This window comes from Crocodylus porosus, unplaced genomic scaffold (genome assembly GCF_001723895.1).
Source record: "Crocodylus porosus isolate Cpor-Errol unplaced genomic scaffold, CroPor_comp1, whole genome shotgun sequence".
Classification (NCBI taxonomy): Eukaryota; Metazoa; Chordata; order Crocodylia; family Crocodylidae; genus Crocodylus; species Crocodylus porosus.
In genome coordinates this window covers 22,263,090-22,277,099 of record NW_017728916.1, presented here as the reverse complement: position 1 = coordinate 22,277,099, position 14,010 = coordinate 22,263,090, and the positions used below count along the sequence as shown (strand labels likewise).

Sequence of the window (14,010 nt, the reverse complement as noted above, 5' to 3'; positions counted from 1 at the left end):
TGCTCCAGACAGCCCCATGCAGGCTGTGAGTGCCTGCAGCAGGGAGCACTGGCCATGGAGTGAGGGAGGGGGCCACTCCCCCCCCGGGTCAGCTTTTACCTGGGATCCTTTCCTGCTCCTTCCTGGCACGGAGGAAAGCGGCCCCTGGCCTGCCCCATGGCCGGTGGTCCCTGCTGCAGCCGCTCGCAGCCTGGGGGGCATTGGGTGTGAGTGGGTGGGGACCCAGCGGGAGCATGGGGCCAGTGCCAGTGGAGCCTAGAGCAGGGTGGCAGGAGCGTGGGGTCCCAGGTGTCAGGGGCTCTGTGGAGCTGGACCAGCTCCCCCCTCTCCCTGCTGGTGCAGCCCAGCCTGGCTCCACAAACCCCCCTGCCAGCCTACATTCTGCTTTGGGCCCCACCAGTGCTGGCCCTGGGACATTGGTCCCAAGATGGTGACCAAGGGGCAGTGCTACCTATGCAACCCTTGACTACCTGCCAAAACTGGGTAAGTGGCCCTTTGCCTGAAATAATTGCCTGCCCCTGCGCTAGATTGTATAAGGTAATACATATATTTTCTCTTCAGGTTAGGAGGCATATATTCCTATGTCTAAAGTGCATTTATTTGCTCATAGTGTATTATACACTAGTTCAGAAAATTAATGCATTTAATGTAATTTACAATTTTGCTTTTGCAGCTGTTTGAAAAAGCATAGCTGATTATGGATCCAGGTGGTGGAAGTCTTGGATTGCAGACGCAAGATTCCAAAATGCCTCACACTATGATTATGCAGGATTTTGGTAAAACATTTTTACTTATAAACACTAATGGATAATACAGATATAGTGTTTCAAGTAAAACAGTTTTCTTCAGTATGAGCTTATTCTTAAATGTAAAGTTGTCTTGAGGTTTATAATAACATTCAACATTTCAACATCTTCAAAATGCTATGCAGATGCAAAGCTTCAAGAAACTTTTTGAATTCCTGTTTTTGTTACTGTACTGCTCAGTTGCTGATACTGAAAAGCATGTGTCGATTTTAAAAAGTGAAATGGCTCGAGACAAAGTTGGTTATGAAGAAGCAAGTTGTACAGGATTCTGAATGCTGCTTGTGTAATGTTGAATCCCCCTAATTGGAATTGAAAATTGAGGTTTAGATTAGACAAATTCATGGATGATAGGTCAATTAATAGCAGACAGAACAGTCAGGGATATGTTTTTTGATCTTGCTAAACCTATTATGGTAGATGCCATCTAGACAAATTGTAGAGTTAGGTCAAAAGAAATCTCATGAAGTTGAACAAGAACAAGTGCTAATTCCTGCACTTAGAACAGAGCAATCCCATGCACCAGTACAGGCTGGGAGCTGACTGGCTGGGCAGCAGCTCTGCAGAAAAAGACCTGGGGGTTACAATTGACAGTTAACTGAATATGAGTCAGCAGTGTGCCCTTGTTGCCAAGTAAGCTAATGGCATACTGGGCTGAATTGGTAGCAGTGTTACCAGTAGGTCAAGGGAGGTGATTATTCCCTTCTATTCAGCACTGGTGAGGCCACATCTGGCATGCTGTGTTTAGTTTTGGGCCCCACACTACGGAAAGGATGTGGACAAATTGGAGAGAGAGTCCAGCGGAGGGCAACAAAAATGGTGAGGGGCTGGGTCACATGACTTATGAGGATAGACTGAAGGAACTGGGTTTATTTAGTCTAGAGACGAGGAAACTGAGAGCGGATTTAATAGCAGCCTTCAACTACCTGAAGTGGAGCTCAAAAGAGGATGGAGCTAGACTGTTAGTGGTGGCAGATGACAGATCAAGGAGCAACAGGCTCAAGTTTTGCAGCAAGGGAAGTTTAGGTTAAATATTAGGACGAATTTTCTCACTAGAAGGGTGGTAGAACACCGGAACAGGTTACCCAGAAAGGTGGTAGAAGCTCCATCCTTGGAGGTTTTCAAAACCCAGCTAGACAAAGCTTTGGCTGGGATGATCTAGTTGGGGATGGTCCTGGTTTGAGCAGGGGGTTGAATTAGATGACCTCCTGAGGTCCCTTCCAACCTCCTGAGATCCCTTCTAACCCTAACTTTCTATAATTGTATGTCAGGAAGAGTATGATGGGGTGGGTGGATTGCTTTAGATATGCTCTGTATGTATGTCCTCCCTCTAAAGGATCTACTGCTGGCACTGTCTGAAACAAGCCTGTTTGTTTTACATATTGTAAAACATTTACATTTGTATTACAAAACTATAGGCCTCTTCTTTCTGCCTGCAATAGCTGGAGGGAAGCCACTAAATGTACAACAACCAATTCTGTGGGACAAATCATGAGTAAACAGGAACAGAAGTTAAGGTTATAGGTTAATAAATTAGGGCTGCTTGCAGATGTTTAAAAAACAAAAAAAACAGCCCTCTACTTTAAACTCCATGCACTCCTGTGCCAAGCCCAGCACATGCCCACATGAGGCGGTATGTTAGTTAAATGGAGATGAGTTTCCATCTATGAGGTGTTAGTTAGATGGAGGCTCATCCGGCATCTGTGTAGATCGGGTGCTTTAGTGGGGCTTTTTTAGCACTTTTATATCTAACATTTGATCGACCCTTTTATCTAATAGCTGTATAGCCAGGTCAAACTAATATGCTGCTGCTTCCAGTAAAGTGGGGTTGTTTTTTGTTTGTTTTTGAGGGGTGGTTGTTTTGTTTTTTAATGTCTGCAAGCAGCCAGTGGTGCTAAGGAAGGAGCACTGAGCAGAGAACTCCTGCTAGCACCCACTGCCCTTTAAATGTACCTAAGGAGCCTGTGGATGCTGTCCAATGACACTTTGCTCAGAGATATGCATGAGCAGGGGAAAGGAAAGCTGTCCTATATTCACTCAGGTTCCTTTCAGCCAGCACCTCCTTCTAGCCTAGCACAGCCCACCAGGGGTGTAATAAAGCAAGAAACGTTTTTTTTCATGACCTGTAGGTCCTCCCCCAGTCTTTAATTCTGATAGTAAATGCAATTTGGCGACATTTATTGAGTTAGATTAATGGTGTTAATTCTTTTAATACACTGTAAATATTAAAATTAATGGATAGCATTATCTGTCATTTTCATTAGGCTCTAAACTTGACGGTGTCCTCCTTAGATGAAGAGAAAATAAATTTATTAATATTTACTTTATAACTGAGATTTCTGGCATAACATACTGGAAGTAAAACAAAGGATCTTTTTACAGTTTAAACTCTTCACTTTTTGATAAACCATCATCTTACATACTGAAATAAATTTTTCTCACCTACATTAGCAGTCATTTGACTTCATGCTGTTTTGTCGTCCACAGCCTTTCACAGACAATGCTTTTCTTTTTCTTTTCAATCAGCAAAACTGATGCATGTGTAAATTAACTTATTCAGCTTTGCTCTCAGCTTCTGCTACACCAAGGAATAATACAGGATTCAAGTTGCTAGCATACTTGTTTTAGTTTTTAAAAATTATTAAGACTTGTTTTTAAGAATTGTTTTAGTTTTTAAAAATACATATAATGTCTCATAATGGTCTTTTGCCTTATAAAGACTCTTAGGGGGTGTTCTAATTTTAACCCTTTAAAAAGAAATGTGCTTTTGTACTCTGACTTAAATAATAAAATGTCATAGTCATGTGTTACAAGATAGTATTATTTTATTAAATAACATCAGACATAATAAAATTCAAGGGAAAGCTGAGGAACTTTTATATTTATAATTTACTTTTATGTTTTAGTTATGTTCCTTGGAGTATGGACAAATTAACACATTGCTGTGAGCTAAAAGGTGAAATGTTACTTACCACGAAACTGCTAATTTTCTATTAATTATATTGTGGTGAGTGAAAACTAACATGTGATAGCTTATCTTATTTCACTGAGAGTAAGGTGGGTAGGGTAAGTTGAAGTGGGTAAGTCTCCACCTTCTTTAAACTTACTGCAGTTTGTCCATACCCTTTGATATAGTAGTGGTGATGCCGTATGGTAGTACAAATCTTAACATTGTTTTCCTCCATAATTGTTTCATAGTGGCTGGGATGGCTGGCACTGCTCATATTGATGGAGACCATATTGTTGTATCAGTCCCTGAAGCTGTACTAGTTTCAGATGTAGTCACGGATGATGGAATAACTCTTGATCATGGCTTAGCAGCTGAAGTTGTTCAAGGACCTGATATCATCACTGAAACAGATGTTGTAACAGAAGGTGTAATTGTTCCTGACTCTGTGTTGGAAGCTGATGTTGCTATTGAAGAAGCTTTAGATACCAGTGATCATGTTTTGACTTCTGATCTAATAACAGAAACTGTTAGAGTTCCTGATCAGGTTTTTGTGGCTGATCTTGTTACGGGTCCTGATGGACATTTGGAACATGTAGTACAAGATACTGTGTCAGGAGCTGATTCACCCACAATGGTGTCAGAAGAAGTTCTTGTAACTAACTCAGATACAGAAGCTGTGATTCAAGCGACCAGTACTGTTCCTGGTTCTACAGTTACTATAAAAACTGAAGATGATGATGATGGCAAGAGCACATCTGAAGACTACTTAATGATATCTTGTAAGTGAAATAATGGTAGATATAAGTAGGAGACTGTTTGAACCAGAAGTGATCTAGTGGGGAGAGAGTAATGAATCTGAATTCTTGCTATCCTGTGCTTCTGGACTATCAAAGAACAATCTCTCACCACATTTCTTTTTATCAAGAGTTGGATTTTGTGAGTGGATAATCTGTAGGCAGTGGTGCAGAACAGAGGCATGATGATCATACTGTCCTGCTCATAGTGCCTATGTGCGCAAGGAGTCCAAAAATTTATGAATAGTGATATTTTTTAAAATCTTTTTTAAAATCTTGTTTAGCATACTATGTGGGTTGTCATCTTACAGTTTTAAGTCTAATACATTTTAAAAGTCAAACCTAATTACCAAATTGTCCAGGTATATGCCAAAAGTAACATTTATTAAATTTCAAGAGCATGAAGAGAGGGGTGAGAAAAGATGTAAATTGAAGGCAATTTACTCAAGAAGTGATTTTGACCATAACTTACTTGTTTGACAAGAAAAGATGGTTTACAGATAAAATATAGTAGCCAGATTTTTGTTTCATCTGCAGCTGTTGTCTGAAGTGGTCCTCAGTAGCGGTACCTCTGATCTGATTTTGAAAATGAAAACTAACTTCCTGCTTTAGTTTTCCAAGTATCATTTTCCCCCCCTTACTGCTCTATGAGGAGGGCACTTTTATCATTAATTATGCATTTACGACACATACAGTTGAAGGAATTAATAAAATGGCAGACTGTGAAAATAATTGCTCTTTTTTGGTCTTTAATTGGATGTTGGGGACCAATTTTCGCTTTCAGACACAGGACAGTCATGCAAGTAAGTTTAATACAGACAAAATTTTTCAAATCAGCCTTTCAGCTCCTCTAAATTAATGCAATTTTGCTAGACCAGAATGAGTTTTTGATTGTCCAAGTAATCATTTTAGCTACCTGGAAGCAACACAGTTCAGTAAGTTAAGTTTTAACATACTTCATTTACATGGCATTGTCATAAGAGATCTAGGCACAATAAATTGCTTTTATTCAACTTTTCAAAGTAAATAATGTTATGTTCATGCTTGTTTTGTCAACTCTTTAGTGACATGCCTGTGATACTATTTAAATAATTTTAGCAGTACTGCATGTTTAGTTTTTCCATCATTGGAGGAGAGACTTTGTAATTCTTATCACTCTGTCCTTCATGTCATGTGCTGCATGAAAAAGTATTTTAAGTATAATATGTTACTTACACTTGTCTTAGTTTATAACAGAAAGCAAAAAGAAACCAATGTGAGAACAACTCAAAAAGTCTCCAGCGGTGGCATTACTTTTTAGGTTTCTATGGAAAGGAGAACATTTTAGAGCTCAGTTACTTTAACTGAAATCATTTCTCCTTTCTAATGGCAAACATAAAATGATATTATGTAACGGTGATATTTCCTGCATCCCTGTATTTGTAAGTACAGTCATATTTATAATTCCTTCTGACAGAGGAGTTGATGATGGAGACTATATTAAGCCAGTAGTTTTCAGATTTTTTTGGATTTGGACACCCTTCCAACTACAAAAAATACTCTGCAAATGCTAGCCCATGTGATTATTTTAAATAAATATGAATATAGTCAGTGTTTGTAAACCTGTCAATAAGGTCTGATAACCCTACTGAGGTCATGAATCCTGCCTGAGAAACTCTTCTTAAGCTGATCAAGGTTATATGTCTGAATAAATACAGTTGCAGCCCAGGTTATTAGATAGTCTGGTTTTTGAAGTCATAAGTACACTTCAGTATATATATTCAAATATTTTTGGATTTGTCTTCGTTAGCTGTGTAAAAACAGAGCCCCCTAAGTGAAGGTGCAGCATATGCTGACCTTTTTGCCCATATAGTTACGTTAGCTAGGTCTGGTGGAGGTGGGGTGGCGAAGAGGAGGGGCAACCTTTTTGGCAAGTGTGCTAGAAATTAGCCCTGCATCCTCCCCAAGTGCCACTCAGATCTCCCATTGCCCAGTCTCCTTCTCTGCTTTCTGCTTCCTGCCCTGTGCACCTTGTCTGATCTCTGCTTTGCTTTTTGCTCCCTGCCCTATCTGCCCATGGCACTTGTGTCATAATTTGGCCACCACTGTACTAAGGCATAGGTATCAAACCCCTTAGGCTGGATGAGTGGATGACTGGGCCCACAGACTGGTGCTGCATGCAGTGAATGTCCTGGCTCAGCCCTGTGCTGCTTATAGCATCCATTCTGGCTCAAGTCCCACATGCAACACATGCCAGTCCTAGCCCCACACATTGCATGTGGTACATGGGGCTGGGCTGTGGTCCCAGTCTGGACCAGCCCTGGATCCAGCACACAGGACTGAACTAGCTCTGTGCAGCACATCCAGCACACGTTGGGTTCGGCCCCATGTGCAGCGTGGCTCTGTGTACTGCATGCAGCACTCAGGGCTGGTCCAAGGCCCACAGATGACAGGGCTCTGCTGTTCAGAACCAGCCTGTGGGCTGTATCTGATACCCTTGAACTAGGGTGAGTGATCTTTTCATGATCCAACCAGCATAGCTCTGCCAGCTAAACTTGGTAGTGTAGATCAAGACTCTTTAATACACAACAGCAGATCTTGCCTCTTTTGATCCTGTCGTGAACCTGATCCAACAAAGCTGGTGCCTGACTTCACAAATAACCAATGTTTATTGGAACCAAAGTGTTCATCTCCTTGCAGGATGACTTGTGTAGACGTTTTATTGTTGCCCAGGTTGTCTTAAGACAGCACTGTCAGGCTTCTGAAAATAACCTTCAAATCTGTCACGTAGGGGGAGATAAATATATCCATCAAGCTAAGAGTATGAAACCTCATATTATGTACTTTACTGTGTAGCTCAGTGGGCAACCGATATCCCAGGAACATAATTGTATGCTATAATTCCCAGTGGTGTATACAGGAATTGTCGGGCTCTTTTGTAGTGTGGGTCACAACAGAGCAGAGAGATTATTGAGAGGTTCCCTCTCCCATTCTCGATCGCATAATGTTTAGCAGCTAAAGCAAGGAATATAAGAATAAGCCTTAAAAGTGTTTAAATGTATTTTTAGCAGTCTTAAATAAGTTTGGCAACTGGAGACGAGGAGACAACTTCCTGCACCAGTTAGCTCTTCATGGATGCACCACGTTGTGCTTGTGCAACACAATCTGGGAGCCTCTAGTAAGGGAGAAAGCTAAATTCAGAGAAGTTTTAACATATACATATTTGCTTTTTGTTAAAGTTATAATGTAAATTAATTTTTCACCATCTTAAATTTGTCTTATCTAGTTATTCATTGGATTTTTTAAAAAAGTGATATAAATGTTGCTTGGGAAAAGTATAGTCTGATACTTATTTGATGTATGTGAAAAGAATTTTGTATCTGTCTGAATTTTGTCACCATCTATCTGTCTAGTTACTAGTGCTGATGAGTTTAATTTCTTAAAGGAAACATGAGCACGTCCTATAAAAATTGTAAGAAAACTCTATTCTTAATAAATTGTGCCATGGCACACCAGATGTCAAATCTACTCCCAGTGGGACATATTAACGCCATAAAAAACAGTGAAATATAAATGTTGAGTAGGAAGTGTGTTTTTAAGCATAATTTTGTTTTGGAAATTAAAGCACTGAGCTCGCAAAATATACTCTGTGCACATCACATAACCAGATTAAATGCAACAGTAGGCACCGCTCAAAGCTTAAAACACACCCTTTTTTTGTTTTTCAGGTTTGCGATATTCAGACCCACAGCGGATTGCCAGCTTCTGATCCATGTGTTGGCCCTGCATGCACTATGCTGGTGACCTCATACACACCAAAGAACAACACTGGAGCTGGCCTTTAGGGGTAAGGTAATGTTCCACCACCACCTCCTTTTTAGTATATTGCAGTACAGTGTTGCATAGTTTGCTAAACATTTTAATACATATATTCCTATATTGTACCTAAGGGATATAAAATAAGCATATTAAACTTTAGAAAACTTTGCAAAATTGTAAAACTGTGGGACTTATCTTGCCCTCCTGTCATACCTTGGGGGCTTCTATGGTGGGTGTGATATCACCAGCATAGTGCATGCTGAGACATCACGTGAATTGGGAGCTGGCAATCCACGGTGAATCTGGACATCACACACCTGAAACCAACTGAAAAACGTAAGTTTTAAATGACAAGCTGAATATTCCTCCTACCTTGGTACCTAGGAGGATTCAGCATCTATTTCTAAAGCTATCGGGATATTTTTATAAATGTGGAGGCAACATTATGTAGTGTTGCTGGTGAATGATTTTGAGCCAGGATCCTGTGTTCTGTTCCTTATTCTTCCATTGATTTACTAAATGACAGTTATTGCTATAAAAAAAAAAAAAAGACAATTTGCAGTTAACAAAAGGCACAGGATTAGCAGTCTGTAAATGGAATCCTGTTTGTTAACACAAGGATCTGGATACTGCCTGACATTAGTGGGGAAATATTTGGAGATTATAAATTCAGTTATTAGTCTCTCTGCTAAATAGTGGGAAAGGATTAATTAGCATTATTTTTTTTCTCTACTGGAAAATGGCCTGAGGCCACCAAACTTATTTCATGTAAACCCACAATTCAAGTGGTAACACTTTCTGGTTGTCCTTTATAGTTGCCACTGAGGTAGGGCAAATATGAAGCAAGTTGCAAAAGACATAATAATTTATTACCATTCAGTCTTCTGAGTTTATCTGTTACATTGCAGATTTAATTCAGGATTTAATGCCGAACTTTATTTATTTCACTTGCTAAGAAAAGTAGGAGCCTGACTTTTAGAGGGTCTATATAGACTTGGAGACAAACTCAAACTGAAATTAATTGAATTGGTACATGTTGCCCATATCTGAATGAGAATCAGGCTAAGGATGCTGAATGCTTTAGAAATGCCATCAATCTTTTAGGTTTTGAAACAGTGTTGCCTCTCTGAGGAGGAAACTGTGGCTTTTAACAAATATAAGTTTTCTGTGTCTTAAAGGTAAGATGCAATTTGTGATGGTACACAATCTGTGAACATACTCTATCCCCAACTAAAAATACTTTGTAAAAAAATTTTTTTTAATTTTTCATTGTGAAATACTTTAATCTGTCTCTCTTTCATTGGCATTGATTCCCTGGTAAATCAAACAACTGACCAACCTAAATTATTAGTTCCTGGAAGTATATCATCTCACACAAAGAACATTCAGTCATTTTCATGTCTGTATACCTTGAATATTAGAAAACATTCTTTGAAAAAAGTAATGTAGTGGCACATACTGTTATTCCATTATTACTTGGCTGTAGGAAACTTCCACTTTTTTAATAGTCGTTAAGTATTAACATTTTTATTTACTATGTTTTGTTTGTGTAAATCTTATATGAAAAACAGGATTTCTGCTTTAAGACACCATCAGCTTGAAAAATCACTTTTTACCTCCAAATACAGTACATGCCTGGCTTACAAGTAGCAGTCAGAAAGAGTACAGTAACTGAATGAAACTTGAGCAAAATATTTCTCTGAACATTTTTTTTCTACTCATAAACTTTATGTATTGTTTTCATTCCTTTCCTACATGGTTGTTTAGGCCCAAGGCCTGCAAAGACTTATATATGTACAGTATAATTGCTAACTTTACTAAGCATGCATACAAGTCTCTACAACATGGGAGCAGAGACTCAGATGTAGAATAGAAAAATCCTTTCATCTTTAAACAAGAACATTTTAAATATAAAGCTTTAGGATGTTAAAGTAGTTTGCTGGAAGATAGATTTATTTATAAATTATATTCAAATAATCTAAATTCATATTGCCTTTTCATAGAAAACGGTAGCTATCTCTGCTAACTTCCCTACATTTTCCCAAAAAGTGTGCTTGTATAAGCCACTGGTCACACCAAAAGCTGAGAAAGCAAGCATGCTCCTATAGAGGATGTCACATTCATTTGCATGAAACAACTAACATTTGTATTAACAATTTTATGCTGGTAAACTTAATCAAAGGTATTTATAGATTTCTATCTAGTGTTGCTGCTGTCCTTGCTATTCATTTTCTTGTTATGCTTGATACCATGCAGGCATTTCCAGGGGGATGCATATGTTATACAGTACATTTATTTGGAATACGTTTTTAACAAATGCATGATTTTGCTTCTGCTGACTTAAGTAGAACATTGTCAAACCACTAGCAAGGTTTTAGTTAAATGATATCATCTAAAAGTTGGTATTTATCCCAAAATGAAATTCATAATATTTCTGGGATCAATTCAAATTTGAGTCCTCTGTAAATTCCCTAAGCAATTAATGATCATTGTTTAAAAAAAATCCTCCACCTATTCATACTTTCTTGTTGTTCATTATCAAATTGCAGAAGTTTGCTTTTACAATAGTTGATAGCAGTGTTTGTTGATTTTAATTTTAAGCAGTTTATTTCAGTTTTGCTTTTAGTTTTATTAAGTTTTTTTTAGTATTTCCTGTATCTCCTGAGGCCCCTGCTACACATTACATATATTACACAATTAACTGCTTAATCGAGCCATAAATTTCAACCAGTCAAAAACATGTGAAGAAAGACCATCCACAAGTGCAAAGTAATAATCACACAATTAACTGGTTAATTGCACAATAAATTTACACCAGCCACAAGGTGCAAAACAATTATCACATCATAAAAATGACTATCTAACTGTAAAAAGAGCCAACCAGCTATAAAGTTAGTGCTTGGAAATATATGACAGCTCTATAGCTGGTTTCTATCTAGCTTTAATTTGAATGTGTAGCAGGATCCTGAATGTCACAAGGTTCACTAAAAAAGGTGGCTACAGTTTAGTAAATATTACTAAATGGCATTCACAGTAGACAGTATGCAGTCAAAGAAATAACTTGCTGTTGTTTCTTAAATTTCTTTTTTAAAATATATTTGTACATGTCTAATATAATAGGTATACATAATTACAAATCTGTGCATATTAGAAAAGATAGGGATTACATTTTCTTTCAGATCAGAAATCATCCTTGTTATGAGGGCTTCAATGGGTATTCAGTGGAGCAGTGGCCTTTTGCTGGACCTTTGCACTGGGGTGCATTTCACCAGAGAGAGTAAGCAGTGTGCTACCGATACATAAATAGTAAAGATGTTTGCAGATATGTGCCTTTGTGATCAGGGTTTAACTGTCCTTTACTGTGAAAATCAGGCGATATATATGTAAACACCTGCATTATCAAAACTCATAATATTCCACCTAGTAGGGGTTGGAACATAATTATTTAATTGAATTAATAAAAATTCCTTTTGACTAAATAGATTAAATATTGCTTAATTTTTAGATGTAGACATAAACTATATTGGTAACTCAACTTGAAGTAGTTGGAAATACATCCAAATACTGTCTCAGAAGATACCAAGCTAATAGCAAGACCTGAAGTACATTAATCTTTGTTACATTGTAACTTTTTAAGGAACAACGTGATATTTGCAGGATTTATCAACAGTATACTATTTACTCTTTTCATTCTGCAAATCATTCGTTATTAGCCAAATGTACATTTGGTAAGAATGGCAGCTGCTAGTTGCCAATAATAGAATTCACAAAAACAACCCAAAACTGTTCTTCTCATCTGAAATTTTCAAAATGTTCAACTGCCCAAAATATCATATCTATTTTATACTTTTATAGATATAGATATACATACATATGCAATGTGTGTGTATATATGTATTTATGTATGTATATTACACTTTATTTACTAATGTATTATCTAGGCTTAACATAGAACAATATCTGTATACTACTTACATGACTTAATCATGCTTTTTCTTATGAAGTTTATTTTATAGTAATGTTTTTGTCCTGAATTTTCTAAAAGGTTGATAGTGAAATTGTTGGATTTATTTAAATGGCCTGGAACATATTAAAGGAAAAAGAAACTGGCTTACGTTAAAGCCAGTTCCAATGGATCTTACCTCTGAGAGTATAGACCTTCAGTGTGTGTTCGCACATGTGGGATGAAGGAAACATTACTAACATTTTAATTTTTAAAAAATGTGTTTGAACCTCACTATCACTTTTTTGTTTGTTTTTGCATTTTTACAGTGGATGATGTTGGAGAAAAATTGGACCATATTGGAAGCGCACCCTTAAAAATCAGCACTGAGGTTTCAAATGATGATGTTGCTAAAGATGATGGTTTTGGTTCAGAAGTTATAAAAGTATATATATTTAAAGCAGAAGCTGAGGATGATGTTGAAATAGGTACCTATCTTAAATTCTGTTTGGTCACATAGTAGTTGAAAATGTTTGCTTTTCTTTTTAATTAAATCAAATGTTTTACAGCAGGGGTTAGCAACATATGGCTCATGGGCTGGATCCGGCCTGTGGAGCCAGAGAGTTTTGCATCTGTCCACACCTGTGTAGGGGCTGGGCAGCTAGAAGCTACACCTGCATCGTCACGCTTCTCCCCACCTCCTGCTCCCCAGCTGCAGCATGGGGACAGCTTCCAACCAGTGGGGAGCTGAGCTGGGGGTTAACGGCTTTCAGCTATACCTGCATTGTAGTTGGGAGGGAGGTACGGTGCAGGGAGAAGCAACAACAGTTGGACACAGCTTGCAGCTGCCTGGCTCACACAGCTTCCCACCAGCTGAAAACTGCATCTGTGCTGCAGCTGAGGAGCTGGGGGTCAGGGAAAAGCAGCAGCATGGGCACAATTCCCAGCTGCTCAGCCCCAGTGCAGTTCCTCTCCAGCTGGAAGCTGCACTTGTGCCCTGGCTGGGAACTGGGAGGCTGGGAGAAGTAACATCAGCATAGCTCTCAGTTCAGACATTGGCAGACTCCCCTTTACTGCTGACACTGCCCAAGCAACTCAGCACGTGCTGGACTGGAGCTAGGTTATTCTGGTCTGTGGCTTAAAATTTTTTCCCTCATTTTATGGAGTATGGCATAACGTTCTCTGAAGGTTTGTACAGATTTCGTGCTTTGGGGTATATAGTCCACAAGTTTAGCATTCTGTTTGAATAGCAGTATTCATTCAGTCTTTGCCTGTACTTTGCATTTCATTCAGACTGCCATAGTCAGGCTACTGTGAGGGGTGGAGCACCTGTGACCACTGCTTGGGTTGTTCTTACCTTCCAAGGGCTTTTCTAGTTAGGCAGTGTAAAGAGACACCTTACAGACCAGGCACCACTTATCCTATCTATGGAACAACTTGCAGAGCACTGATCAGACTCTTCAGCCTCCTTAAAACTCAATAGTAATCCCCCCCTGGCAGACATCATCCTCATATTGAGGGATAGCTGATGTTGAGGGTTTAGTCTCTTTGCTCCCATACTTCTGTAGAAGAAAGCACATCATCATGGAAATCTCCATCCTGCAACTTCATCATACTTATTTCATAGATTTCATAGATTTTGTAGACATTAGGGCTGGAAGGGACCTCGGGAGATCATCGAGTCCAGCCCCCTGCCCAAAGGGCAGGAAGTCAGCTGGGGTC

At 38.8% G+C, this 14,010-nt stretch overlaps 1 protein-coding gene across 2 annotated transcripts in view; it reads left to right on the top strand.

The window, feature by feature from the left end:
- Positions 1-14,010, top strand: part of ZNF711 (zinc finger protein 711) — a 47,195-nt gene that overhangs the window by 15,748 nt on the left and 17,437 nt on the right. For both annotated transcript variants that reach the window (XM_019536478.1, XM_019536477.1), the window contains exons 2-4: positions 674-776; positions 4,002-4,532; positions 12,618-12,776. In XM_019536478.1, the coding sequence (XP_019392023.1) occupies positions 698-776; positions 4,002-4,532; positions 12,618-12,776 (769 nt within the window). In that variant the 5' untranslated portion in view covers positions 674-697. The remainder of the gene's footprint in view (positions 1-673; positions 777-4,001; positions 4,533-12,617; positions 12,777-14,010) is intronic.